The sequence below is a fragment of the Helicoverpa armigera genome, chromosome 7 (assembly GCF_030705265.1).
Source record: "Helicoverpa armigera isolate CAAS_96S chromosome 7, ASM3070526v1, whole genome shotgun sequence".
NCBI classification, from domain to species: Eukaryota; Metazoa; Arthropoda; class Insecta; order Lepidoptera; family Noctuidae; genus Helicoverpa; species Helicoverpa armigera.
In genome coordinates, this window is record NC_087126.1 from 6,205,149 (window position 1) to 6,232,745 (window position 27,597).

At 36.4% G+C, this 27,597-nt stretch overlaps 1 protein-coding gene across 6 annotated transcripts; it reads left to right on the plus strand.

Moving 5' to 3' along the window:
* Window positions 1-2,737: 2,737 nt before the first annotated feature.
* LOC110380091 (glutamate receptor ionotropic, kainate 2) lies at window positions 2,738-27,540 on the plus strand. 6 transcript variants are annotated; one of them, XM_021339963.3, is made up of 19 exons: window positions 2,738-3,071; window positions 7,704-7,780; window positions 8,618-8,773; window positions 10,670-10,854; window positions 14,453-14,610; window positions 14,927-15,068; window positions 15,361-15,528; window positions 15,621-15,641; window positions 15,826-15,978; window positions 17,007-17,225; window positions 17,642-17,892; window positions 18,107-18,286; window positions 18,609-18,740; window positions 22,934-23,132; window positions 24,035-24,266; window positions 24,820-24,935; window positions 25,657-25,812; window positions 26,382-26,390; window positions 26,457-27,540. In XM_021339963.3, exons 2-19 carry the CDS (start codon window positions 7,705-7,707, stop codon window positions 26,613-26,615), a joined length of 2,712 nt encoding a protein of 903 aa, XP_021195638.3. In that variant the 5' UTR covers window positions 2,738-3,071; window position 7,704; the 3' UTR covers window positions 26,616-27,540. The 6 variants fall into 6 exon arrangements, with proteins under 6 accessions (XP_021195638.3, XP_021195637.3, XP_021195640.3 ...); XM_021339962.3 differs by lacking the exon at window positions 18,609-18,740 and adding an exon at window positions 19,344-19,481; XM_021339965.3 differs by lacking the exon at window positions 26,382-26,390.
* Window positions 27,541-27,597: the final 57 nt, after the last annotated feature.

The following is a 27,597-nucleotide window of genomic DNA, read 5'->3' on the forward strand; positions in this document are numbered from 1 at the left end:
CGGTATGTCCGGATTGAAGTATACGTTGAATAAAATTCCGAAATCGTGAGTGGTGTCAATTTACTACCAGTAGATAAAGATAATATCTATCCCACCCAAAACAAAAATGTGAAAGACTGCCAAGTTCGATGAAATGGGAATACTTCGCCTATAAAAGAAGTGAGATCTGAATAAGTACCAAGTTCCATACACATACCTTAGTTAAAAATAGTTACTTTTTAATGATGTTACTTGGCAAGTTTTCACACACCTTGTTATAAACCTACTAAACGCAATGAATCAAGTATTTAATTTTCTATTAAAACTTGCCAAGTAACATCATTAAAAAGTAACTATTTTTAACTAAGGTATGTGTATGGAACTTGGTACTTATTCAGATCTCACTTCTTTTATAGGCGAAGTATTCCCATTTCATCGAACTTGGCAGTCTTTCACATTTTTGTTTTGGGTGGGATTTCATTTATTTTTGTAAGGTTGTTTATTTTATTGTTTTCTTATTATTAAGTTTTGAATATGCACTATGCTTCTTACAAAGAAATAAACTAGATTAACTAAATGGCCTAGATTTACCAACTGACTGACATGACATGTTATCATATATTATGTTCGTGGATCAAAGTTACACATTCGTTATTTTCGAAAGTGACTCACACTTGGCCGTTTTCAGATTTTTACTTTACTTTGACTAAATACAAACCTTTGTAACGAATTTCAGATCGGTACGACCATTCGAAGATATATTATATAAATATAGATAAATTTAGTTCGTTTTAGTTCCTTAGGGGTATAAATTCCTTCATTATTTTGAAACCGACTCACACTTGGCCATTTTCAGATTTTTCCCTTTACCTTGACATAAAGACCTACCTCCATGCCAAATTTCAAGTCAATACGACCATTGGAAGTGGTCTAGGTTTTTGATGAGTGAGTCAGTCAGTCAGTCAGTGAGTGTATAGTAAAAATAGCGATTTTCTGACGTCAATATCTCAAGACCTACAATAGGTATATTAATGAAATTTTGTATTTTAGATAAGTGAGGGGGTCTCAACAGATACTAGAAATTTGATATGCGTAAATAAAATAGATTTTGAGTTTTAGGGGGGTCGAATTTGGCCCGAAATGGTTCGTGTAATATAACCCACGGCCGGTGTGTCGCTTTTTTTGCTCGAACTTGGCGGACACACTGCCGTGTGTCTAGATTTACAGACAACAGTTGCAAAAAAGCCAAATACTTACATTGTTTGCCTAACACTAAAGAATATCTCTCATTGATATCAAGAAATACTTAAAGGAAAAGCTATTTGAACCCTAAAAAGGCAACGTTTTTCTAGGCACTTTTTCGCCTTTACAAATATTTGTTCATGTTCTATGAAAAACCAACTCGCCGTAGCAAGTTTTTGTTTTTATCACAAGATGTAATAATAGAACCTTCATAAATTCGTCACGTCGTAGTAGCGGTGTGATCTAATTTCCTCCTAATAATATCTGAACTTTGGAAGCTTTGACCACTCTTGGATATTTCTGTTTTCAGTGCAAACGTTGCTGGTAATGTTATTTGCATTGGCGGAACTCCAAATATAGAAATGACAGCGACACGACCTGTGTCCATCGCATTTTATATCTATATTTGAGTTCTGCTCGCAAAATCCTATCTCTAAAATGTTGGAATTATCGAGAGGAAAAACTTATTAAGTTTCTGGCTGATGTAGACTCGTTGCAAACAACTACTTACAATCTCAGCACTTTATCAAAGCTTGTTCAAGGAAATTGGTTGTAACCAAGAACTCAACGAGACCGCCTCGTGTAGCTGATACATCAACCGCTAACAACACTTTACAATCTCTCCCACTCCACATAATATAACTCACTGCAAAAATAAAGAGGAAAATTATTGAAATTCAAAATTTAATCGACCAATCTAATTGGATTTCGCTGCGAAAATAAAGCTGAAAGAAAAAATAATTCACTGTAATAGCATTCAAAATTGCTTTAATCTTTATCCTCCGTATTTTATTTAGCTTTAGCAGCTGTTTATTAGTGCTACTGAATAAAATAAAACTGTTAATGGTTCGAGCAAACATTAATAAAATAATTTCTTGTAAAATGTTTCAGTGGGTAGATTTATTTGCAAGTTAGGATTATAAATAACCGTCCAGAACATTTAGTCTGGATTTTAATTAATTGAGAATTAAAATAAGAGCAGCAATTTCATTCCCTGAAGGACTAAATAAACGGTAACAGAGATCTCATTTTTCTATCCTTCTTTATAGTGAAAGATTTTTGAGGTCTCCCTCCATGACAGTACCGCTTTCATTCTTGTGCACAAACTTTTATTGTCTACTGTCAAAGGGCGAAATAATCGCGGTGTGAATAATGAAAAGACAATTTGCGTTCACGATGTGAAACCTCTACGCAAGTTCAACGGACGGTGGTGGAATGCGTGCGAAGCAGACGGACTAGACATCCTAGGACTTCCATCTTGTATTTGTTTTACTTTAATCTTGTCGTTATATTTCATGTTGCAATATTTTCTCAAAAATATTTTTTTGACAAAACATTTGTCAGAAAACTATATTTGTGAAAAATAATGAAAATATTTTTACGCAATGCCGTCATAGATCATGGATATGCAATGTATTTAAAATATTTTAATGAAGTGAAATATCCCAATGGATGGGTGACTATCAGCAGGGTGTCGGCACGCAGGCGCGCTGAGGCTTCTGCGCTCCTGCCCGCGGCCGTCAGCTCGACGACGCCACGGGCGCGGGCGGACGCCGCGAGCTCTACCGGCCTACTTACACACATGACTCGATTCTCCTCTCGAATACAAATCGATACGTATCCGATTAATCAAGACGAATAACGTGCCAAACGAATCGTATGCTCAAAACGCAACAATTGACAGTTTCGCGTACATTATCGCACTGCAGCGGTAATTACAATGTAATAATGCTATCTGTGATTGGTGTTAGTGAATGGTTAGTGTGTTTCGTGTAGTAGTAAATTAATTGGTGACGATGTGTACATAACACAGGTGTTTCGTGTGTGAGTGGCATTCAGTAGTTTTACAGGTACGTTAATTTTTTACTACAATTAAATCAAAGCTCAATATATAAAATAAAGTAACGTTCAAAAGACTTGCATAACCAAAACATTATAATAGTTTTGAGAAACGTTACTATTTTTAGGTTATAAATGGTTTTCTAAGCTCTCCTGCTGGGTAGTAACTAAGGAAAGCCTTATAAATAGAAGCAACGATTATCGTTGTGTAGCAAAGCAGGATAATTCATTTCCTTTTGTGGATGACGACGAATAAAATCGTCCTTTGCTCAGATGATCCTAATTAAGGCTAATTAAGATCATGGAAACAAAGAAGGGCATTTCTTTTCAGGCAATAATATTATGAAAACATTATTCCGCAATAAATGTTAATGAAACTATACAGCCTGAAACCTGCTAAAATCTTATAAACCTTCATGTCAAGATGTGTCAGATCTAACGTCTGACATTAGCAAATTACACTTTAAGAAGGCTTTAAAGCAAACATACAACGACCCTTTGTGTCCTAATTTATTTTTATGTCACGGATCGTGCGTCACGAAGTTATTTCATTCATAAACTTTGTCATAAAAACACAAACAATATTATTTACATCGCCATACTTTATTAGATTCTAATTTTATTCTGTTGTTATAGCACTCCGGTCCATTTTATGGAGATTCGTATTTTTCCTTGCGGTATAATTGAAAATTAAATATTACCGCTTTCCTTGCAGTATAATTTCATTATGAGGTCAGTTTAATGTTCTGTAAGAGGTGAGATTAGTGTCAGTGAAGGCCATTTTCGACATCATTTAGTGTAATAGGCTATTTAGTTGTAATATGTAGTCATTCTTCTTAATACAAACTAGGAATATTCAAGTAAATGGTATCGCTTTTCCCACGTGTAATTTCGGTTATCTAATTTGAGCATGGTGACAATAGAGGTCGGTATAAGGAGGGGCCAATAGGCTATTTTGGTATTAGTTACATATAAGGAAGATGGGTACATCCGCCTTTCTGATAAAACCAATTAACTGCGGGCGGCCGCCTGTCCTGATTGACGGTATGACCGTTATTTGGGAGACCCATCTTGAATTCAGAACATTTTTAGATTTGAGTTTTTTTGCCAATAAATAGAAGCTTAACAATGGATGATTTGGAGTCATTTGGGAAACAGTAGGTACTTTTGTTTGAGAAATAGAAATACCTACGTAATGTATTCACAAAAATCCTTTATAGTTTTAGCTTGACAGGTTACCTGGTAGTGTAATACCTGTCAGGTATTGCTTATGGGTTAATATAGTCGCAATTATCATTGTCGACATGAAAACCGTAGGGAAACGGTATTGTATTACAGTAATATAATATCTTCAGTTCGAGGATCCTCGTAGTTGAAGTTAAAGGTCTTAGTCGAGTGCTAATTCTTGTTCCAACAAGGAGTATTGTTCCGTTGTTATAATATTATAGTGCCTCATGACAGGCGTCTTACAAGCCTCGCATAATAAGGTCTGGAGGGTGAAGATTATGAGCACTAAGGGTAGGGTTCTTGATGTCATGTTGTGGTGCTATATAAACAAAGATAATAATTTGATGACACTGTAGGCTTCTAAGTTCGGCGTTAGTACCAGCAATTTACCCTTACTAAGTATTAGAGACGATAACCTTTGTCCAACATTGTTGTCAACTCTCAATTAGGACACACTACAATTAGACGTCTATTATTAACCAGAGCCATTCATTACATTATTTGTCACCTTACTTTTGTTAATAATGATAATATTTTGTCGAGGTTAATATACGATCTTGTTAATTATTATAGGGCGTGTAGAAGGGAAGAACAAACAAAAGACGCTCACCTATGCGATGGCATGATAGATCGCCGAAGCCTGCTGTAATGGTTTCGCAGAAAACTTAAGACAGAGAGGAATGAAGATGGAGGGCTAATGCGGCGTGAATTGGCCAACGTTTTCACGCATGAGAAAACGACTGAACAAAGTAGAACGGAAATAATTTACTTGATTTATAAGAAATCAGGATGGGAACTTAGTGGGCTTGATTTTCTAGGGAAACGAATATCCTCGTACAACCAGTGTAAATAAATAAAGCTGATGCAAGATCAAGGCAGTTAGCTAGCCGATTTGGTTTGGCTTTCAGAGCCAAAAAGTTTCATAGCCTGCAAAAGACGGACTGACTAATTCCATAAGTTGGATCTAAGATGGAAGTTAGTTTTCTTGTGTATGTAGTTATACGTCTGCGATTTGTATAAGCTTATTACTGAGTAACAACGCTCAGTTATTATCTGTATTCTTCTGGAAATATGATATATCTAACAGAAGTTTAAGCCTTGCGAGCAAGATGTCGTAGCGACATCCGAATGACCAAACGGTCTAAGCTGCATTGTGACAACCTTAAACCAAAACGTTTCAAAACGGACAAGCGTCTTATAATATCACTAGCTATATGCTAAAGCAATTAGTAGTTTTTTATGTGTAGGCTGCTGGGGTACTATAACAAGCTCTAGTGTCAAAGTACACTTAAATCCGAATTGACAGCTATCAAGGCAGCATCGAGGGATTTTGGCTCAACGTGCCCTTTGTAGGTCTAAGTACTAGGGTACTAATATACCATAAGCCCAAACATATTTACTTCCGAGCAGATTTATGTTTTTTCTAAACTTGCAAGCAGCAAGTACTAGGCTATCGGGGCAGTGATATTTGGTTTCATTTTACTAGACATGAATAGAAGGATCACAAAGCCTTTTTCAAAGATCAAAAAGGCTTGAAAACCATAAAGTAGTTATTTTATATTTTACAACGAATTATTTAAAGAACTGAGACGAACGGCTTTTCTCATAAAAAATATGTGTTAAATTACATAGATCCTAAATACCTCTAATGTTGACAGTCCATTCAGCTGCACCGTGCATGAAGTCAGTTCCAACAACAATTTCACGACATTCCTAGACGTGACTGCACTTACATTGCTAACTTTGCAAACTGCTGTGACCTCTGTACCGTCACACCGACTTTAAAGGTTGCCACATACATATGTATTAGACACAGCTAACGGTCAGAAACCACCTTTATTAGTTTTACTTTTACTCAGTTGACTTTCATATAATTTAACTTCGACACTATTTTTGTCAACATTTTCAATTTAGACAATCGTAATTAAATGTAAATAATTAACGCTTTCGTAACCTTCAACGCTACAATGTTCTATTTTAGTCCCCTTTGTTCTTTGAACTTCTGACATATAAATAATGCTAATTGAAAAGTAGCACTTTCTTGACATTTCCTTCCAAGTTAAATATAAATGGTATCCAAGGCAAGGAAAGTAAAACAGTTGTAAAAGATTGGTTAAACGGACTATTTTTAGAATCCGTTTTAAAAATGCTGACGAAGCAAAAGAAAGGGATGGCCGCATCTGTTGTGTAACGTAAGTGTATGAGACAGAAATAGAACGCGCTAGTAATATATTATGTCAAACGAAAATGTAATTTAACGAAACTTTGGTAATTGACGTAAAACTATTTTGGTAGATACTCGTAGTAAAAGTTACCAACTATTGCTGTTAATGAACCATTTCGGATGAATCTTTGCTTTTACGTATATACTATTAAGTCGAAATACATTGTGATTTTATTTTAATTAGATGAATAATTTTGCAAAACTGCTGAGTTTAATTTTTCATGGAAAATACTGCTGGCCTTGTTAACAATGCAACAAAGGAATCTATTTACAGAACATAATGTTACAGTGTTTCAAAGAACACAAAGAAGCATTTCAATAACTATAATAGATATTACTAGCAATAAAAACAGTACCTACAACATTTTTCTAAGACTAACTAGCGTAGGTGGTGGAGTTCTCTGTTTTAAATCCTACTAATATTATAAACGCGAAAGTTTGTATGTATGGATGTATGGATGTTTGTTACTCTTTCACGCAAAAACTACTGAATGGATGTTAATGAAACTTTACAATAATATAACTTATACATCAGAATAACACATAGGCTACAATTTGTAAACATATTGTTCGAAATACTAAACCTGCGCAGACGAAGTCGCGGGCACCAGCTAGTCATAGTATATTTTTTTTATGAAGAAACACATTTCTCTTGGTGGAAATCGACATACACTAACTGACTAAAACCCACCATGTTCCTTCAGAAGCACTTTGCGTACCAGGGCCGCGGTAACTCTTTCGAACAATCAGACAGCCCCGCTGAGAATTTTCCGGTGAAAATTTTACTTTGGATTTATATTCGTAACAAAACCTGTAAATGGAAATAACAAAATAATAGTTGCAGTTTTTATCTGACCCTCTTTAAAAATAATGGCCACTGTAGGCCATAGATTTAATATTATTATTTTAACCGTACCTAGGTATATGTAAACTGGTGGTGTATTCTAGCGACAGCTAGTTAATTTAAGACAAAAAAACGATACTGATTACAGTACTAGACCAAACCATTTTGAATCTTAACTTATAACAAAAAAAACGCAATCCCATGAAGGAGCTTATGCATATTTATCCGTATATTTGCTTCATAAAACAGGGAAAATGAATGAATGTTTCTAAAAATAAACTTGAAATAAACATGATTAGTCATTCCGTCTCCGAGACCATGAAATGACGTCATTACTTTTTGTTTCAGGATGAGAGGGGCGAACGCAATATTCCTTATTTTATTCTTCGGCCATCTATCTGCGCTGCCCGACACCATCCGAATAGGTAAGCCTTACTTTACCGACTTCATTATAATAATGAATTAATTATTGCGTAATCTTAATTCAACGTTGATTTATGTTCAATTGCTAATTCAAAAATGTATATAGAAGCTATGATCTGAATATAATTGGGTTTTCAGAGAGCTTTCGGGCGATTAAATTTTCATTTAAAGCATTATTGTAAATTAACGCTGTGTTTGAACTTGAATTTGGATTTTACTGTTCGCGCTGCTGGAATTCTATTGAAGCAGATAATATTTGTAATCGCAAACATAATTGGTTGTTGTTTAACAGCGCGTGAGCAGAACGCGTGTACTTGAGTCTTGTTACATATGTGAGAACTTACTGATAATATTTGATTTGTAAACAAGTAAGAGTAAATGTTGTTCTGGCCTTCTGGGCATGAAAGGAAAACACGCTTCATCAAACTGTTCAAGATCCCATCCATGTAATTGAAGCTAACATTAACGTGCCTACGTAAATTATATTATTCTAAAGTGCTCCGAATATTTTGTCGGAGGTATGTAACTGTGGAATTACCGAACGGATTCGCAGAATTCATCCCGTTTTGGAATGTACTGTTCCCATGTAGAGGATTAGTTTTATGTGTTGGCTGACCAATATCAAAGAAATAACCACTCTGAAAAAATAACAATTTTAAATCCGAAAATATTTTTATTTGAACACAGTCCAATGAAAGACCTCGACTAGTCTAAAAAACATGATTCAAAATACTGCCTCTAGTAACACTACAAAAATACCAGAAGTGATATCTCTTACATACCTAAAAAGTTGCTGTTCTTATCTTGTATTACCTATATAACATTATGTTTCGTCACAGGTGGTCTATTCCACCCCGAGGATGAGAAGCAAGAAGTCGCGTTTAGATACGCGGTGGAGCGAGTGAACGCCGATAGGGCAGTGCTACCGAGAGCCAAGCTGCTGGCTCAAGTGGAAACCATCTCGCCGCAAGACAGCTTTCATGCTTCTAAAAGAGGTTTGTGGTTGTATATGATTAAGTTTATAGCTTTTAATGATTCTGTATACCTATGGATTGTGAAAATTCTTACTCAAATTATAAAAACAAAAGATATTCTGACTGTTGTTTGTTACGCTCTTATGAGGCTGAGACAATTGAAGTGTTCGGCATTAATTTATGTGGCCTTGAAGAAGCATGTAGGTACCTCGATACGCGGAAAAATCCACTGTAAGGAGGGTGGGAAGGTCGGTTCTAGCATTAAAATTTTCCTATAGGTAGGTATGCCTCTAAAATAATAACATAGTCAAAACTGTCACTAAGAAGGGATGTTGATTGACAGCACCTACTTGCAAATATGTAACATAAGCAGTGCGCAACTACCAGCTTTAGATATAATTCTATTGTGAAAAGGCTTAAATATTTTAACACACACTTCAAAATTGTAGAGGGCTCTTTACTGTTAAGAGGATTTGTTTGTGAGGCCTAACAAAAGCTCAAAAAACTAAAGCCTCATATTGACTTAGGCTTCAAAATTCTCCACAACACCTGCGGCGCATTTAGAGGTGCGCTTTTTAAAACAAACTCGGCCAAACAAAGCCAAACTGTTAGGGTTTTTGATAACTGAGTATCAAGTTCGTCAGCAAAAAGTGCAAAAATATTTATGTAGGGTGTCCCTCAAAATGTGGATCAAATGAAATAGGGTTATGGACATTCTGAAGGCAAAAAGTTGGTACTTAAACGACCCTCTCCATACCCCTTTTACAATTGACCCATAATTCGAGTGACACATTGTATTGAAAAAATGTGGCTTTTCTACAAAAATATTCCTATACCTCTATTTATTTATGCAATGCCTTCTCTAAAATGGGAACAATAACTTCAAAGTGACAAGTTCTGAACTGGAAACTAACACAGCCATAAGTTATCCCAAATCTTGGTAGGCAGTTGTTAAGGAAAGCAAATTTCAAAGTGGGGTGCCGCTAACGCGCCGACGTTATCGCACCGTCACCGTCGGCGTCACTTCAAAGCCATAATCTTTCCGCCATAATATATCACCCGACGTTTCTTTATGTCCCTCTCACCCTTTATTTAATGAAGATAAATGGGTGAACGTCTATATAACACTTGGCAGTGGAGAATAAAACTGACCAGACTTGCTAGCTTTGACTTGCGGTAGGATCTTGGCGTATGTCATTGTTCTATGAAAACAGCTCTGGTTTAATTGTGAAAGGCCGGTTTTATAGCTGGAATGCTGTGTAATTACTGGCAAAATACACAAATCTCCAGTAGGTATATTAGAGACATTATTTGGCACAACTCTATTTCGAAAAGGAACATTCATCATTCGAGTACTTTTTTGGATTCACAATGTGAAAAGTCATGAAGGCTCAAATAATATCCAATCCTAAGTAAAGTCCGACAAGGCTCCCTGTCAAAAAGCTATTTGTAATCAATCTTACGAAAAAATCAGAAAAAGCCTCTTTCGTCCGTAATATATTTAGGTGAGGTCTATTCTCGCAGTTGTAGGATTTTATTTAACCGGGTCTTGGGTACAATCAGTACCGCGGGATGTGACGTTATATAGTTTTTACCGTACAATCACGTACAGTGCCATGACAACGTGACCGAGCTGTACGTGACGCTTCCCTCCTTTTATTTGTGTATTTTTAAGATGTTGTTATATTGTTAATTCGATGTTCGTGGTTCGTTTATGCTGTACGTGGTATTGACCCGAGTAAACCTTATTGTGTCTAAGTAGGTTTTGTTGATTCAATACTTCTGTGTGTTAGGAGTTACACTTTTTATATCGTAGTGGCAAAGAATAGCAAGTTTAGTACATGTCTCAATTTGTTTTTATCACTTCTTTTCAGTGAGTAGGTACCATCCAATCTAAACACATTTTCTTTTTAATAGTATGTCATCTATTACGAAGTGGGGTAGCAGCCATCTTTGGGCCCCAGTCGGCCCCAGCAGCAGCTCACGTCCAGTCAATATGTGACACTATGGAACTGCCTCATTTGGAGACACGGTGGGACTATCGGACGAGGAGAGAGTCCTGTCTAGTCAATCTTTACCCACACCCAGCGGCGCTGAGCAGAGTGAGTGTTTCTTCATTTATTTTTTTATTCCAGAGCTCAGATTTCTTAAGTTATGTATAAAATGGATTTTTGTCTTTATTAGATTTTTTAATGCAATAAATATTCTGACATCTATCTAAGCCATCATAAAACTGCGCCACTTATAAATTAGATGAGATTTAAAAACTTACGTAATTGGATAAAAAAGTAAATAAGCAATTTCTTAAATCATCAATATGTTTAAGTCGGTTTTAAGCTCTGGGTAAAAAGCAAAGATAAATCAGTACCCTTAAATGAAATACAGGTTGCAAAAATACGATACTAAAGACTGACTTCTGCTTAACCCCAAACGAACTACACAAAATGTGTACCTAATCATATTGTTTAGCGAATAATACAAGCGTATTAGAACAGATGTGCATGAACGAGCCCAATTCGGATATTAGCTACATAATTATCAGATAGTTAACTGGAATTTGCGAGGATTAGAAATTGGTGGTCGCAAACTAATTATTCGAGCATTATTAATTGAGATGTGAAATTAGATAATTATCCTATTTTAAATTTTGGTGTCAGGCGTTAGTTTGCGGGAATCCATGACATTAAATGTTAGGAAAGATTATTTCATTCTGCGAGACAATTTACAGTAAATACCATGAATTTATTTACGATAGGTTTTCAATGTTCAAGGTTTTATAAAAAGTCTCTCTGTTTGTTTTTTGTTGTCTGACTTTCATGACATAATGATTAAGAAAGTGTATAATCGGTATAATTATGTTAATGCCACAAGAAACATAACATGTATGGTACTCTAGCCGTCTACGGGAGGTAATTCCTTCGGGTCGCGGGTGGTAATTATTAATAAAGATAGAATATTTAAGGCATCTGAGTCTGTCTAATCTGGCTTATCTCAAGTCTATTCAACATAAATTACTGAAGGAACTCGTGGGCCATTACCAGCCGCAGAGGTCGATCTACGAGTATTAGGGTAAAGCTACGCTATAATTATGTAGTTGAGGTTTTTAAACAATAAGATAATTATTTTTTAAGTATGCAACTATATTTTGAAGCATAATATGGGCTTGTCTCTAGGCACAGGTTTCAAAAATATTGCAATAAGTAACATTCTGAAAGATCCAGTTTTGAAAATAACACAGTCTTGGATAAATAGGCACTCTTCGGTTAGTAAATACGGATCTTTCACTCAGCTTAATCAAATTTAATCAAACATGGCTGTAAAGTGCCTTAAGACAGAGTTGAATGAGACCTCAGGAATTAGTAATAAAGCAGTTAAATGGCAAACGTTGACCACTCGCCAAGTAACGGCAACATACAACGTACGGCTTACAAACTGTCACAGAAAACTTAATTAATTAATTATCTTAATTGCGGGAAGTGGTATGCGAGGCTTAGTCGACCCTATCGCGGGAACGTGCACATTGAAAATGTTTTCCTTGTGGAGACGACAATTCCTCCCAAAGGAGTGCTTCAGTTTATGGAAGTAGCGATACCGATGAACAAGAAAATATAGAGCACATATTTACAAAGAATAGCGTGTCAATATTCTGCACTATACACATACTCCCTTATATTTTTTATTACGCGTAATAATATTAACAGTCTCCGACAAATTCACTCAAGAGGAGTTAATAATTTTGGGTTGAAAGCCAATTAGTGTTAAGTTTTAATATTGACATTTATTGGGAATTAGACACAGGTCAAGTTACTAAGTGATTCAGCTAATGGCTTTCCCTTCTGATACACCATCGGGAGTACCTTTACCTGAATCATTTTCCCTAAGAAAAAGTACCACATTCCAGGTTGTCCAAAAATTGCTGAACTTTTCACATCTTAGTAGCAGCTCGGATTCTCAATTAGTGTCCAGTTGTATCAACTTCTGGTATGTCTATCTGGCCTTTGGTCATAATTTTAGCTCTGCTTAACCCTCCGGGGCAAACAAGCGTGATATTTATGTGACGAACAACTAGCTACTTTAAAATTCTTTGAATGAATTAATTAAATCCCAGCCTTCAAGATCCTTAAAGGCTTAGAACAACTTATTGTTTTACAGAACACTGCTTATAATTAAAGTTGACTCTTTCTTTATGAATTAATTGTTAAACATTTCAAATGTTTTAATTAATTTTGTCCTTTATAGGTTCAAATTCAAATATAGACATTGTAGTGTAGGTATCTAGACTTTGATACTTGGCGACGAAGTTTTAGTCTGTCTAGGGTTAAATTGCAATAGGGTAGTTTCCTAAAAAATAATAATTAGTCCGTCTTGTAGATTGTCCAAAATTAAGCGATACGTATTTTTTCTTTTTTAAATTGGATCAGAACTTGTTAAGATATAGCGTGTTAAAGTTGAGTGTGACGTCACAAGTTGCTACAATTTTCAGGAGACTGTGACGTAAAAGGCCCCCACTCCTAATTTTTGAAGCGTATTATCTTTGTCATTTTATGTTTAATTAAAAAAAGAAAAAATACGTATCCAATATTTTTTGATTATCTAAAAAGCGGACTAAATATTATTTCATTATTTCGACCCTGGACACTACCCTATTGGTACCTATATAAGTTTTCTAACAGTCTGCGTAAGGTCTGTAACAAAAATATATCTAATATTTCTTCGGTAGCTTTCCTTATTATTTCAATGAGGCAAACGCTCCTTGTCTGAGGGCACTTTCAGTTTAAACAACATGCCCTTGTTTCGAGTCATTGCTCGCTGCTTCAATTAGAGAATTGATACTTGTTGAAAGGTCAAGTTTATAATATCGAATGAAGCTCGAAGCCTTTGCTAATTATAAACTGAGTGAACCTCCCCAGTACGTTAATATACCTACGTACTTCTTTTGTTTCATCCCCTAGCTTTCTAAAACAGATATCGAATAAAATTAAGTATCAAATGAAACGGCCATTAAACGCACATGTGGCTGTGGATCCGTCGTTGACAAAAATGAAATTGTCCACCCACCCGGAAGATTGGACATCCGCAATTAGGCCGATCGCCCATTTGTATGGCCTTTACACATACATACATACACACACAATATACAGCAGCAGTCAAACGCAACCAATTTAAAATAAAATTATAAAACAAAAATCAATTTACCAACACAAAGCTGTTAATATGAATACAAATTAGATTATGATTATATTGTCAGATTCAATTTTCATTAATTTAAATTTTCATATTTGAAGTGTATATTGAAATATATTGAAACAGCACTCAATTTAATTTGCTATATAAATCCGGGAATTAAAATCAGGTCACTCGTTTAAATCTGCTCAGTTGTGTTGTAATAAATTTGTTGTTACGTATGCTCAAATACACAATTAGGATTGTTCAAAAATACATTAAATAATACTTACTTAATGTTAAAACTTTAAAAAAATGTTGTAATATATATCGTTGAAAACTTGGTGTTTAGTTGTTAAAACATTTTAATTATATCGAAATTTTTAGATCAAATATTTTCGTATCATCCAAAATGTATTTAATTACATTTTAATCGAAATGTACTTTTATTACCATCATAATTATTTTCATATTAATTTGTGTATTTATTTGTGCTAATTTAATAGAATGTATTTACATCATGATATTTAATTTTAGGCGTACGTGGACTTAGTGCGAGCGTGGGGTTGGAGATCGTTCACCATAGTTTACGAGAACAGTGACGGCTTAGTCCGTCTTCAAGAATTGCTCAAAGCCCATGGGCCCTCCGAACTGCCTGTTGCTGTTAGACAATTGCCAGATTCACATGATTACAGGTATGACTTTTTTTATAAGACTACTAAGATATACAAAAACAGTTACTTTAAAAAAATGTCTGTATTGAACATAATCAACGTTAAGGGTGAGTCGCACCATTTAACTATTTCCTGGCCAAACCATACCCAGCCGTGAAATTGTCGCCCGTTGGTCAACTCGGTGATTTGACAACTGAAAATGGTTCGGTTATCGTTATAGTTAAATGGAGGAACCCAACGTCATATGACTTGAATTGAATTTAGTCTGTTTTAAACATTTTGTTGCGATTTATACCAGGTCATTCCATCAAAGGCTTAAGCTCAATATTCCTTGCAGGCCACTTCTGAAGCAAATAAAGAATTCGGCCGAGTCACATATTGTGTTAGACTGTACTACGGAGAGGATACGAGATGTGCTCCAACAAGCACAGCAAATAGGAATGATGTCTGACTACCATAGTTACTTAATCACTTCTTTGGTAAGTAGCTTAAAGAAACTTCCATGCATTCTTAGAAGTACGAATGTGCTAATGTAATTGTAAGTTATGAATAAAACATGCCCTATTATTCTATATTTCTTTAATGTAAGTGAATTAAATTTACCCGTTTCTCACTTGCTTTGGTTGAAAATAAACTTTATTATTCTAAAAGCTTGAAAAAATAACATAAATCACCCATATTGTCAGATAGAAGAACATTTGTACAATGACAGACAAAATGTATTAATTTATTAATCTTTATACTGAGTTTCGATCTTGAATTTTGACACAGGACCTCCACAGCGTAGATTTAGAAGAATTCAAATATGGCGGCACAAACATTACAGCTTTAAGATTGCTTGACCCTGAGCGTGCTGATGTCCAAAGAGTCGTAAGGGATTGGGTTTACGACGAAGCCCGAAAAGGACGTAAACTCCAACTGGGACACACGACGGCTAAGGTAATTACCCATCTGTATGTAGGCCAATGATAAACTTATATGTACGAGCAAACATAAACAGAGCTGTATTAAGTTTAATTGTTTGTTTACAGGAGAACATGACCTTTATTAAGGTGAGATGAATTATATTATACAGTTATACCGTTGGTAATTCCGTAAATACTGAAAACGCTCTCGATTTTTGTCTAACATTCCTTTTAACATAGAAATTCTTAGAATCCTAAGCTTTGATACAAGCGTTGCTTTTAATATAATATTAAAATGTTCTTTGAAGTTAATATCCAGTTTCATATACAGACGGAAACGGCGCTTATGTACGATGCGGTACATTTATTCGCAAAGGCCTTACATGATCTGGATACGTCACAACAAATTGACGTGAGGCCTCTTTCGTGCGAAGCCGAAGACACGTGGCCCCATGGGTACAGCCTCATCAATTACATGAAAATCGTAAGTTTATTCCTTAAACTTGTTTGAAACATAAATCTTTTGTTCAAATTCTTGTAAGAAGGATTGTAAACCGTTAGCTGTTCAGGTTTATAAATCTTGTTGAATTTATAGGACATGGCAAGATTTAGCTGATTCGCTTATGCCACGGTATTGTCCGCGTTTTATACTCTTTCTTAATGTAAAAGCTACATATCTACATGTAACGTTTTGTGTTCTTTTATTTTAATCGATCTATCTCTATCTAAGAAAAACTAAAGAAATTCCGATCATAAGATTAATTAGTTCAGTAAATTACACCACTATTGATTCGCTTATCCGCAAAGCTTTGTACAAAATCAGTGTTGTACAAACATCCTGCTTTCGTTTAAAGCGAACAGAATTCTCGCAATAAAAAGAGAAGATTAGTGGTCATTGAACAAAGCTGCAACCGACATAGTGGGATTAAGTACTGGAACGTGAGACTTGACGGATTAACTGCTACGGCAATGTTCCGCTTAAGCACCTCGGGATTTCGCTTTTTATGGCAATCTCCACGAGTCTTCATTTACCTACTAAACTCTTAAGTTAGGTGTGCTTTTGATAGCATTTCGTTTTTTAATTATCTTGAAGTGCCACTTGTTGAATAGTTTCTCTTAGATGTGTTTTGAATTCCAATCGTACAAAAAGCACAAATCGTGAGAATTTATTAAATTACCCCCTTTATTAAGTTATTTTATATTATTGTCCAAAGTGTTTCATATTTTATAATAAGATACTTAACTTTAACGTCAACATACAAATTCACCAACCCTAAGATATATGAAATCATAGAAATGGTAATTCATATCAATTTGTGTTTAATTGAATCAGTTTTCAATTAACAATATTCAATAAGTCAAATTTTCCATAAACGACAACGAGTGAACCTTAATTTTAACGGACTTACATTTGACCCAAAACTTTATACGTATAACTTAATTACAATAGATCTTAGAAGTTGATAACCAAAATAACTTCCACAATACTCAAGTCGTTAATTCAATGAACAGGTCGAAATGAAAGGTTTAACTGGAGTGATAAAGTTTGACCATCAAGGATTCCGAAGCGATTTCACTCTAGATATAATTGAATTAACGAGGGACGGCCTGCAAAAAGCTGGAACTTGGAATTCTTCAGAAGGCGTCAATTATACGCGCTCCTACGGCGAGAACCAGAAACAGATAGTGGAAATACTGCAGAACAAAACGCTCATCGTTACAACCATTTTGGTAAGTAATAAATAACATTCAAGATATAGGCATTAATCTACCGGAAACATTTTACTGCTCTCCCGTGGCCCACAAAAGCAAAATTAGCGTATCGCACATATATATGAGTGTTCTCTCGAGAAGCGAAAAGAGGACTTATGTAGACTGGCTCACAGTAAAAATATATTCCCTGAGAGAAAACATTCATGCGAGACATTTATCCGTATTCATGACTTGATACATACAAAGCCTTAAACAGAAACACAGAAGACAGACAAACCTGTATTTAAATAAAAAAAATCACTCGAGCATTTCTCCAAGCTCACTGTTTACGAATTCATTTTACGTGTATTCCCCAAGTACATAAACTCTGTTCACTGATGTAGTAATTCTTTTTTAACACATTTACATATGTAATCTGTTCTGTTAATCCCTAGAGCTCACCATATTGTATGAGGCGAGAGGCCAGCGAGAAGCTCACGGGCAACGCACAATTCGAGGGTTACGCCATTGATCTAATTCACGAGATATCTAAAATTCTGGGCTTCAATTATACATTCAAGCTGGCGCCTGACGGTCGATACGGGTCGTACAACCGTGAGACTAAAGAGTGGGACGGCATGATAAGGGAATTGTTGGAGCAGCGAGCCGACCTAGCCATCGCTGATCTCACCATTACATACGACAGGTACGACCAAAATACGTGTACACAATATTCATAATGAAAGTAAGACAATTAAGTTCCCTTTTGAATTAATTCCGAAAATGATTTCAGTATTTTATTTTCGGCAGTACAAAACAATTGCACTAAAGTATTGTTTGCTTCTCGGCCGGCAACCTTTTGTGGAACGCTGAAGCGCTTTGTGTTTACCTTATTCATTGTATTATTTTCGTTTGTACAGAGAGCAAGTGGTTGACTTCACAATGCCGTTCATGAATCTCGGCATTTCCGTGCTCTACCGCAAGCCCATTAAGCAACCGCCGAACTTGTTCTCCTTCCTATCGCCGCTTTCCCTCGACGTGTGGATTTATATGGCCACCGCGTATCTCGGCGTGTCAGTACTTCTCTTCATATTGGCGAGGTACGTAGTCGTAGACATACTGTGTGACTGTAGCATCTCACAATACATTGTATATTATACATAACTACATTAATACCAGTAATCACTTTAAAGCACTCTGTTATATTTGCACATTACAACGAAAAATTACTTCCATTGGCTACGTATGCAGACCATTTAACATTTTCAACACGCAGCATGAAAGATCGAATATTTCACGGTATTTGGATTCAATAAGGAGACGGCGCCAGCTAAGCAGAACGATGTTTCAGCTGAAACATCGGCTCGCTTCAGTTGGAAAAGTGCCGACTGTAATTAGGCCGCTAATGTGTTTGTCCGATAGGTTCACTCCATACGAATGGCATCAAACGCACACTCCTGACGGTGAGAAAATGGAAAACATTTTCTCTCTAGCGAACTGTTTGTGGTTTGCGATCGGATCTCTTATGCAGCAAAGCTGTGATTTTTTGCCCAAGTAAGATAATTTAGAAAGACCCCTTACATTAACTTTTATTAGCACCAGACTGCCAATGAGCAGTTCCTTACCGGAAATGAAATTAAGCATGTTTGTCGCTCAAATGTGGTAAAAGAGAGGAAAGTAATAAAAACTTGTTCGCATTCTAAACACGCGTTTCATTTCTGGTGATAAAATAGTGAACTCAGCGAAGTCCACAAGATGAACATAAAAAGAGGGGTTGTTCAATCATTCGCCAACTTACTTGCCAGTGAATTTCAATTCCGGAAACGTTCTTTACAAATGTATATCTTGGGTCCTTATCAACTTAATTACATACACTCTTTATATCTTTTCAACGTAAACCAGCGTGATCTTTTTATTTTGCTTTCATAAATTAAATACGAAATATTTGGATTAACTTCGGCTGAATATTGAGTGGATTTTATGCACAAAGGGATAAAACTTTACATAGAGATTCGTAAATAAGTGTGAAGAGCACGCCAATGTTTGGTGACGCTGCATTTTTAAAACGATTTCGAGCGTTGAATTTTCTCGTGGAGTAAGTTGGCAAACGATCGTGAGATACATTGTAAATGATTGATGGGCAGTATTTGGGCGCAGGTTCAGCCCGTACGAGTGGGACTCACCCAGGAACTGCCTAGACGAGCCGCCGGTGCTGGAGAATCAGTTCACTCTCTTGAACTCGCTGTGGTTCACTATCGGCTCCTTGATGCAGCAAGGTTCGGATATCGCGCCGAAGTAAGTCCCTTATGCCTCTGACGGCTACAATTCCGATAAACTCCACAAATTACAGGCCGACTAATGACCACCAATTGTTTCACAATTGACCAAAATCAGACCAAAGCGGTTGTCATTTAACGCAATAAGAAATAATAAGAATGACTAAAATTGACTGAAAGAACAATTTCGCGGTAATTACAAAACGGAAATGTAGCCTTCAGTTGCAGAGCTTGGATGAAGAACTCCCTTTTACTAATTAGTTTCAAAGCGACCACAGCCCTTTGTGAATTTCAAGCATCGGTAGTCGCCTAGAGCGTCCAATTTAAATAGAGACGTGTCGGCAATTTCGACTAGCCTTGATTCCCATTTCACAGTACTTAGCTAAATACTTACCGTTGATTTAGTAGCTAAATAAATAACTAGTTGAAACAAGGTAACTGATATCGCACTCGAGACTTGCTTGAGCAGTATCCACAGCTTGCTGCATCAAAGTTTGTTAGATACTGATGCGACTTGATATTGATTTCACATTGGCATTGTGATCTACTGTGCACTGTTACAATATGAAATTAATGTCTGGTTCGACATAGAATACACACGTATACAGGGTGTTTGGCGCATGGACCGACACAATTTTTTGGGGGATTCGTGAGGCCATGTACTAGTTTTCACTCATAGACCCAATGTCCTATATGTCACTGTATTCGAGATACGATTTTTTTTGTTTGTTTTTAAAAATTACCGGAACTATCACCTTTAAAACGCTATAACTTTTCAGTCTGTTGTCGAATTTACACCAAATCACTTTCATTGCGTTCTCTGATGTATTATTATTCCAAATAAAACATAAATTCATAGCACTAGATGGAAAAAAAATACTTGTTGAGCTTCCAAAGTCTTAAAAATGAAAAAACGTATGAAAAATGTCAAATTCAAAATTAATTATAAAAAAGTAAAAGCTTTTATGAACTTCATTTAATAAAAAAATGCCTACTTAATACCCTTTCCAACGATATGCCACATGGGTGTGAAATCATTAATAATGTCGTCACAAACCTAAAGGTACACATTAACCAGTGCCAGGGTAATGAAAACACAAAAATGTTTTAAAATGTTTTAATTAAATTTAAGTTATAAATTATGTTCAAAATGACTGCCTCTGTTGCGAATGCATGCACGGCATCTTTTCTAATTTCTACAGTCGTCGTCCTCAGTCGCATTTCTGCTTTCATAATTTCAAAGGCGCAATTTATTCTTTCGATTAAAATTTCTCTTGTGGGTACTTCAGTCGCATACACAATTTCTTTGCACGGCCCCAGACATAAAATCCAAGGGCGTCAGGTCTGGTGAACGTGCAGGCCAAGGAATTGGGCCGCCTCTTCCGATCCATGAATTTGGAAAACAGTTGTCCAAATGTTCTCGCACGTCTCGCTGGTAATGTGCTGGACAGCCATCATTTTGGAAAATAATTGGTTCTCCATCTAATACTGGTAATACCAATTCAGGTAAATCTTCGAGTAAAAATTCAAATAATTTTCTCCGGTCAGGCGCTCTGGTAAGAAATGTGGACCGATCAGGTGTCTTCCAATAACCCCGCCCAAACGTTTACACTAAACTTAGTTTGAAAGGAACTTTGTCTTTTCTTGCGGGATTTTGTCTTTTGCGCCCAATGGTGAAGGTTGTGGAGATTCACAATTCCCTCGTGATTAAAATTGGATTCATCAGTCCACAAAATTCTTTTAAAAATTTGTATCATCTACGTCCGTATGCATCATAAATCGGCAAAATCGAGCCGTCTCCTGTGATCATCATCTATGAGACCTAGAACAATCCATTAAAGACTGGTAAAAATTCACTTTTGAATGGCAAAACTAACATAAATTTAAAAGATAAAATTAGAAAAATAAAAGTTACTAGGTATTTATTTGAAAAACGAACCAGTAAAGCTACAAGGATATTTGTAAACGTTTAAAATAAGTGTATGGTTAAAACCATTTTAAAATACAAGTTTTTTGGGTGCAAAATTTCAGCACAATAAGGTCGAAGATAACTGGTTCAAAATTTAGTTTTACGATTTCGCCTGATAAAATAAATAAAGTACTTAACGTACCTTGAACAGAAGTGTAGTGATACGCATGCTTTCCATTTTCCCGAAGAACTGACCAAACTTTCCAAACCGACAAGTGAAGTCTTTCAGCTACAACTCGAATACTTGTCGTTGGATCCTCATCAAAAGCTTGCAAAATGCTTTCATCAATTACAACATTATGTTGCCTCACATTAACGCGAGGCTCTTGGAAATTTATGTTTCCAGTCTCCCTCAGACGTCGATAGGTTGTAGCAAACGTCTCGTGGTGTGGTATACGCCGGTTAGGATAACGCTGCTGGTAAATTCTACGCGCTTCACGAGCGTTACAATTAGCGCTGCCATATGCCAACAACATGTCAGCATACTCTTCGTTGCTGAAGTTAGGCATTGTAACAAGCACGGTGAATACACCAACAGTTTAACAGAAAAGTTCAACAAACAAAACTTAACAAAAACAAACTTTAACAAAAAACAACGAAATAGGAAAACGTGAAATACACGGACACTTCCGATAGCAGAGATAGTCAAATCTCGACTAAACAAGGATCACATAACAAACTCCAACCCAATGATAGACAAAGACAAGAGATATTTTTCATGCGTAAGAAAGAGACAGGCAGTTTACCTGCCAATTACCTGCTTACCATTGTTCTATCAAACGGGTTCGTTGTTAGAGACGTTAGAGTGCGTGTTCGTTCCTGCTCTGATTTTGACGACATTATTAATGATTTCACACCCATGTGGCATATCGTTGGAAAGGGTATTAAGTAGGCAATTTTTTTATTAAACGAAGTTCATAAAAGCTTTTACTTTTTTTTATAATTAATTTTGAATTTGACATTTTTCATACGTTTTTTCATTTTTAAGAGTTTGGAAGCTCAACAAGTATTTTTTTTCCATCTAGTGCTATGAATTTATGTTTTATTTGGAATAATAATACATCAGAGAACGCAATGAAAGTGATTTGGTGTAAATTCGACAACAGACTGAAAAGTTATAGCGTTTTAAAGGTGATAGTTCCGGTAATTTTTAAAAACAAACAAAAAAAATCGTATCTCGAATACAGTGACATATAGGACATTGGGTCTATGAGTGAAAACTAGTACATGGCCTCACGAATCCCCCAAAAATTTTTGTCGGTCCATGCGCCAAACACCCTGTATGAATTGAATTTTAAACTATCACACACAATTTGATAGAGATTGAAATTGCACTGAATGCTTTGCCTACACACACATGTAATTCATTTATGTCGATGTTGTGATACCACAACAGTTTCAGTGCAAGTTCAACAGTAACATAGAGTTTATTTTAACAATGCTCGTTAGTTGAACCCCTTTTACTGAAGTTGTTGTTATTAATACACTGTTGTTTGCACCAGAGCGGTATCGACCCGCATGGTAGCGGGGATGTGGTGGTTCTTCACTCTGATCATGATATCTTCGTACACGGCCAACTTAGCGGCCTTCCTCACTGTGGAACGAATGGACTCGCCCATTGAGAGTGCTGAGGATCTAGCCAAACAGACCAAGATTAAGTACGGTGCCCTAAAAGGAGGTTCTACTGCCGCGTTTTTCAGGGTGAGTACACAGTACTAAGTGCCAAAATAATGTGTAGTGATACATAGTTGGTTGTTGGCACCAACATTCCAGTGGTAGTAAAATGTTTGAGATCATTATAAAACGAATTATACTTTACCAACAATTTACACAGCCAATTTGTTTCACCAAAATTCAAGACAGGCCATTAATCTCCTCGATTTCTATCAGTCTGTGGTGACAGCTTAACGAAACGGGATCTAACTCTCGCGATTGGCGCGGTAGATTTGTAAACCACTAAGTTACCAAAAGATGGTTCCCCCTTTTAAATTATAGGTAGCTACTGGATAAAATTAGAAGAGCTGGTTGATTTCTTAGAAGAAAGTGTAACGTCTATAGGTATGCATAACTACTTAGATAAAGACTTTTTAGTCGGCCGACAGTTTATTCGGGTTCTTGTTAAGAATGGTAGTAAGCACATAACAACGATCAGCTAGGTATTATACCTATTTGGCCTGTATTACACAGAATAAAAACTTTATGTGATTCACGATTTTCTTTTAGTCTACAGTGTGCAGGTTCGGATACTCTTACTCCTCAGAAAGTTAATATAAGTATGCGATATTAAAGAGCTTAACTCACGATTTAACCTCCGTATGAGCATCTCATAAATATGAAACGCTCCTGTATTTTGTTGTTAGCCATAATAGCGTGGATTTATGACGTGTTATCTTGTACCCTATTTTATTTGACATATTAGGTTTATGAAGATTAGACTCTATTCAGCCATAATAGTATAAAGTTTGAAGAAGATATTCGGCTTGACAACAACTTTATTTTCTCTCACCCAAAAATCTCAGTTCATTATTCAACAATACTTTTATTACTAACCTAACTTTTTCGAAACTTAAATGGAAGATGAATTCTTATTTCAAATCTCTTAGGACTCAAACTTCTCCACATACCAACGAATGTGGTCTTTCATGGAGTCAGCCCGGCCATCAGTCTTCGCTACAAGTAACAAGGAGGGGGAAGAGAGAGTTGTTCGAGGAAAAGGAGCTTATGCTTACCTTATGGAGTCTACCACCATCGAGTATGTGGTGGAGAGGAACTGTGACCTAACGCAAGTGGGAGGGATGCTCGATTCTAAGGGCTATGGAATTGCTATGCCTCCAAGTAAGTGAATTCGATGATCATACAAGTATTTACAGATAATGCATGATATGTTCGAAAGATTATCACTGTAGGCGACTACGCATAATTCATCAAAGACTCGTGACATTCTGACTAACTTCGAGTGCCAATTCAGTTAAACATAAATCAAAAGTCCAATAAAGTCTGTCTAAGTGGAGTCATGACCCCTGACCCCTATTCGTACTTCAGAGCCCTGAGCAAATTACGACTCATAATTAGGTCTCAAACTTAGTGAAAAAATTCATTCATTCGTGCGACGTTCGTGTACTAGTTAAATTAGTATAACGATCACAACTACAGTTGAAACAATTTATACTTATGTCTGAAATAATGAGAAAACTTTTATAACTGTATCGGCAAAAACGTAGCTTTATACCAATAGGTATAAACTTTTATGAGCGAGTTTTGTCGACGTGTGCAAGTGTGTTATATAGGTTCGAAAGTATTGTAAAAGTTCTGTGAAAAGTAGTTCACATAGTTAATAGTAGCATACCTTCTTCAGGTCTTTATTGCCTAAATGTCCAAATTGTTTTAGACTCACCGTACCGTACGGCCATAAGCGGGGCCGTTCTCAAACTGCAAGAGGAAGGAAAATTGCACATTCTGAAAACAAAATGGTGGAAAGAGAAACGTGGCGGAGGGTCTTGTAGGGTAAGTAAGGGAAAACGACGTCGTTAGACTGCCAGTAGTCGCAGTGAGCGCTCTGCGGTGTTTAACTGTTATACGACGACACCGAATTCTTGTTGCCTAGCTTGTTCTCAACGTCTAATATTAATACCAAGAATATATTGCGAAAAGAAAACAGAACGGAGTTTATTAAAATTCGATGCTTACTTGATAGCGTAAATAGCTCTGCACTACTTCAAGCAATTAAAAGCAAACTCCATTTAAGCTTTAGCCTTTACTAAACACCTTATTGAAAATACTGTAGGCAGCCTCAAAGGAAGAATTTTCATTAAAAACCCATCGTTTTTCTTCCTTTCACAGTATCTAGAGAACTCGAATATTTTCCTTGTAGCTGGCATTTTTGCTCGGAAAACGTCAGGAGCCGTCACTAAACGTTTATGGGGTATTATGGGGGATATAAAAGGGCAAGCATGTCACATATACTGAACAATGTTTCAATCATGACGACGACGAAATAAAACGGGGACCTCAATTCGCGCTCTGGATCAACACCACGTTACGATATACAATAAAATCGATATAAACTCGAGTTACGATGGTACTGAGGTTACTGTTTTTCTAAATTCAATGTTTAGATAGCATTATTGGTAAATAGATACTTTTATCGAAAGTTAATATTTATTTTTGAATGTGTCCTGTTTTCCTAAACTGCCCATCATCACCATGTATCCGATTTTGATGACAGGACGAAACATCGAAATCATCATCGACGGCGAACGAGCTCGGTTTGGCGAACGTCGGCGGCGTGTTCGTCGTACTAATGGGCGGAATGGGGGTCGCGTGCGTCATCGCCGTCTGCGAATTCGTCTGGAAGTCGCGCAAAGTCGCCGTTGACGAACGCGTGAGTAATTCTTCTTTAAATAACCAGATACACTGACAACTACAACTATTTCAAAATTCCTATTTATCAGCCAAGCTTTCTATTGGAACAGTTTCCACCTCTATAGGTAAATTATCAACGCCGGAAAATTGAAAGCAGCTCACATTTTTTTGCGGTCCAACAATAAATGTTCGACAGTCGGGATTAATTTACATTTGTTCAACATAAATAATTTATTTACAAATTAATTAATAATGAGTGTGAACTCGCCGTAGCTGCATGGTGTTTTTATTAATTTATTTACTTTCGATGATTAATTATATTTTTGTTTTGTTCTAGGTTTATTTTTAAATATACATAGGTAACATTGTTTTGCAGTGAGTCTTCTTACTAGTAAATATGTAGATGCTAGTGAGATTGTTGGTAGATAACAGACTTGATTTGGGTTTGTTTTTCATAGCCAGGCACATTTAGCTAGATACTTAAATTAATTAGGTACTAAACATTCTATTGTTTTTGAGCATTCGTCATAGCATACTCAACCTCAACTCACATGAATTCTTAATTTTCACTGCTACCCCGGATCACAGAAGGAAGAGGTACGTTCTTTCAAAGTAAGGTAGATTTTGTAAAGTATCATATCTACAAAATAGTCTGATGCGCAGGCGTCGCTGTGTTCGGAGATGGCGTCGGAGTTGCGTTCCGCGCTGAAGTGTCCGGGCGGAGGCGCGGGCGGCGGAGGAGGCGGGCCCGGGGGCGCTCGCGACGGCGCTGGGTCCCCCTACCTGCACTATGGGTTCAGCACCAAGAGCCAGCTGCACTAGCGGCCGGAGCCCGCCGCCTCGCCACCCAGCGACGTGTAGGCAACCCGCGGCGGACGCTCCAATAACCCCCTCGCTGCTACCGGCTGGCCACAACACCCATATAGCCTGCTGACAATGTTCAAACTCGAAGGCTCGATCGTCTCCGAGTAGCGTAGACGTTTACGATATATTATTGTAAATAAATTCATATCTAATTTCATAGGCTAAGTGCTGTTGTATGACCTGAAGATACGAATTTCTGTTAATGTTTGGACAAGTTCTTTTGGTAACTAATCGTGATTTGTAGCAACCCTTTGCCAAAGATGTATTGTGCCAAATTTTACGATTACGATAAGTCAAACATGTGTCTACACTGTTGGCACGTCTGGAATAGTTTTCTAATCAATGATTTTGAATTCTTGTATACCTTTATACCGATTGGTGATATACGTTAAATCAGTAGGTATATCGATGTTTTATATCTATGAATCGATTAGAATAAATTGACATTTCATTAATTAGTGTAAGAGAATGTTAATATTTCCAGTGAAATAATTCTGTAAATAAATCGATACAGTGGTACTGCCAAAGTAGATTTAATAATAATTAGGTAAATTTACAACGGATTAATAAGTTTAATAATTTGTTTTTCGCTATAATGATGGATCAAAGTAAATTGACTTGTGACAAATTGTAATTATAAATATTTTCCTTTTAATGAATTGTATGTAAACTTAATGTAAATTGGAATAAAGATAAAACTTAACGAACCGATGCTGACGTGAGAGCATTATCGTTGTATGCCGCGCGAGTACCTACTGTTACTTGTAATTGGTATCGAAAAAGTTTCCACGGCCCAAAATGTGCCAAATATCCTGTTCACTGTCTGTAATATATTTTGTAAGTTTACATTGCCGAGTTTAAATAAATAAATTGTTTTATTACACACATGTTGTTATTTCACATCCGAGTTATTGAAAATCGCGTTTGTGTACACTGCCGA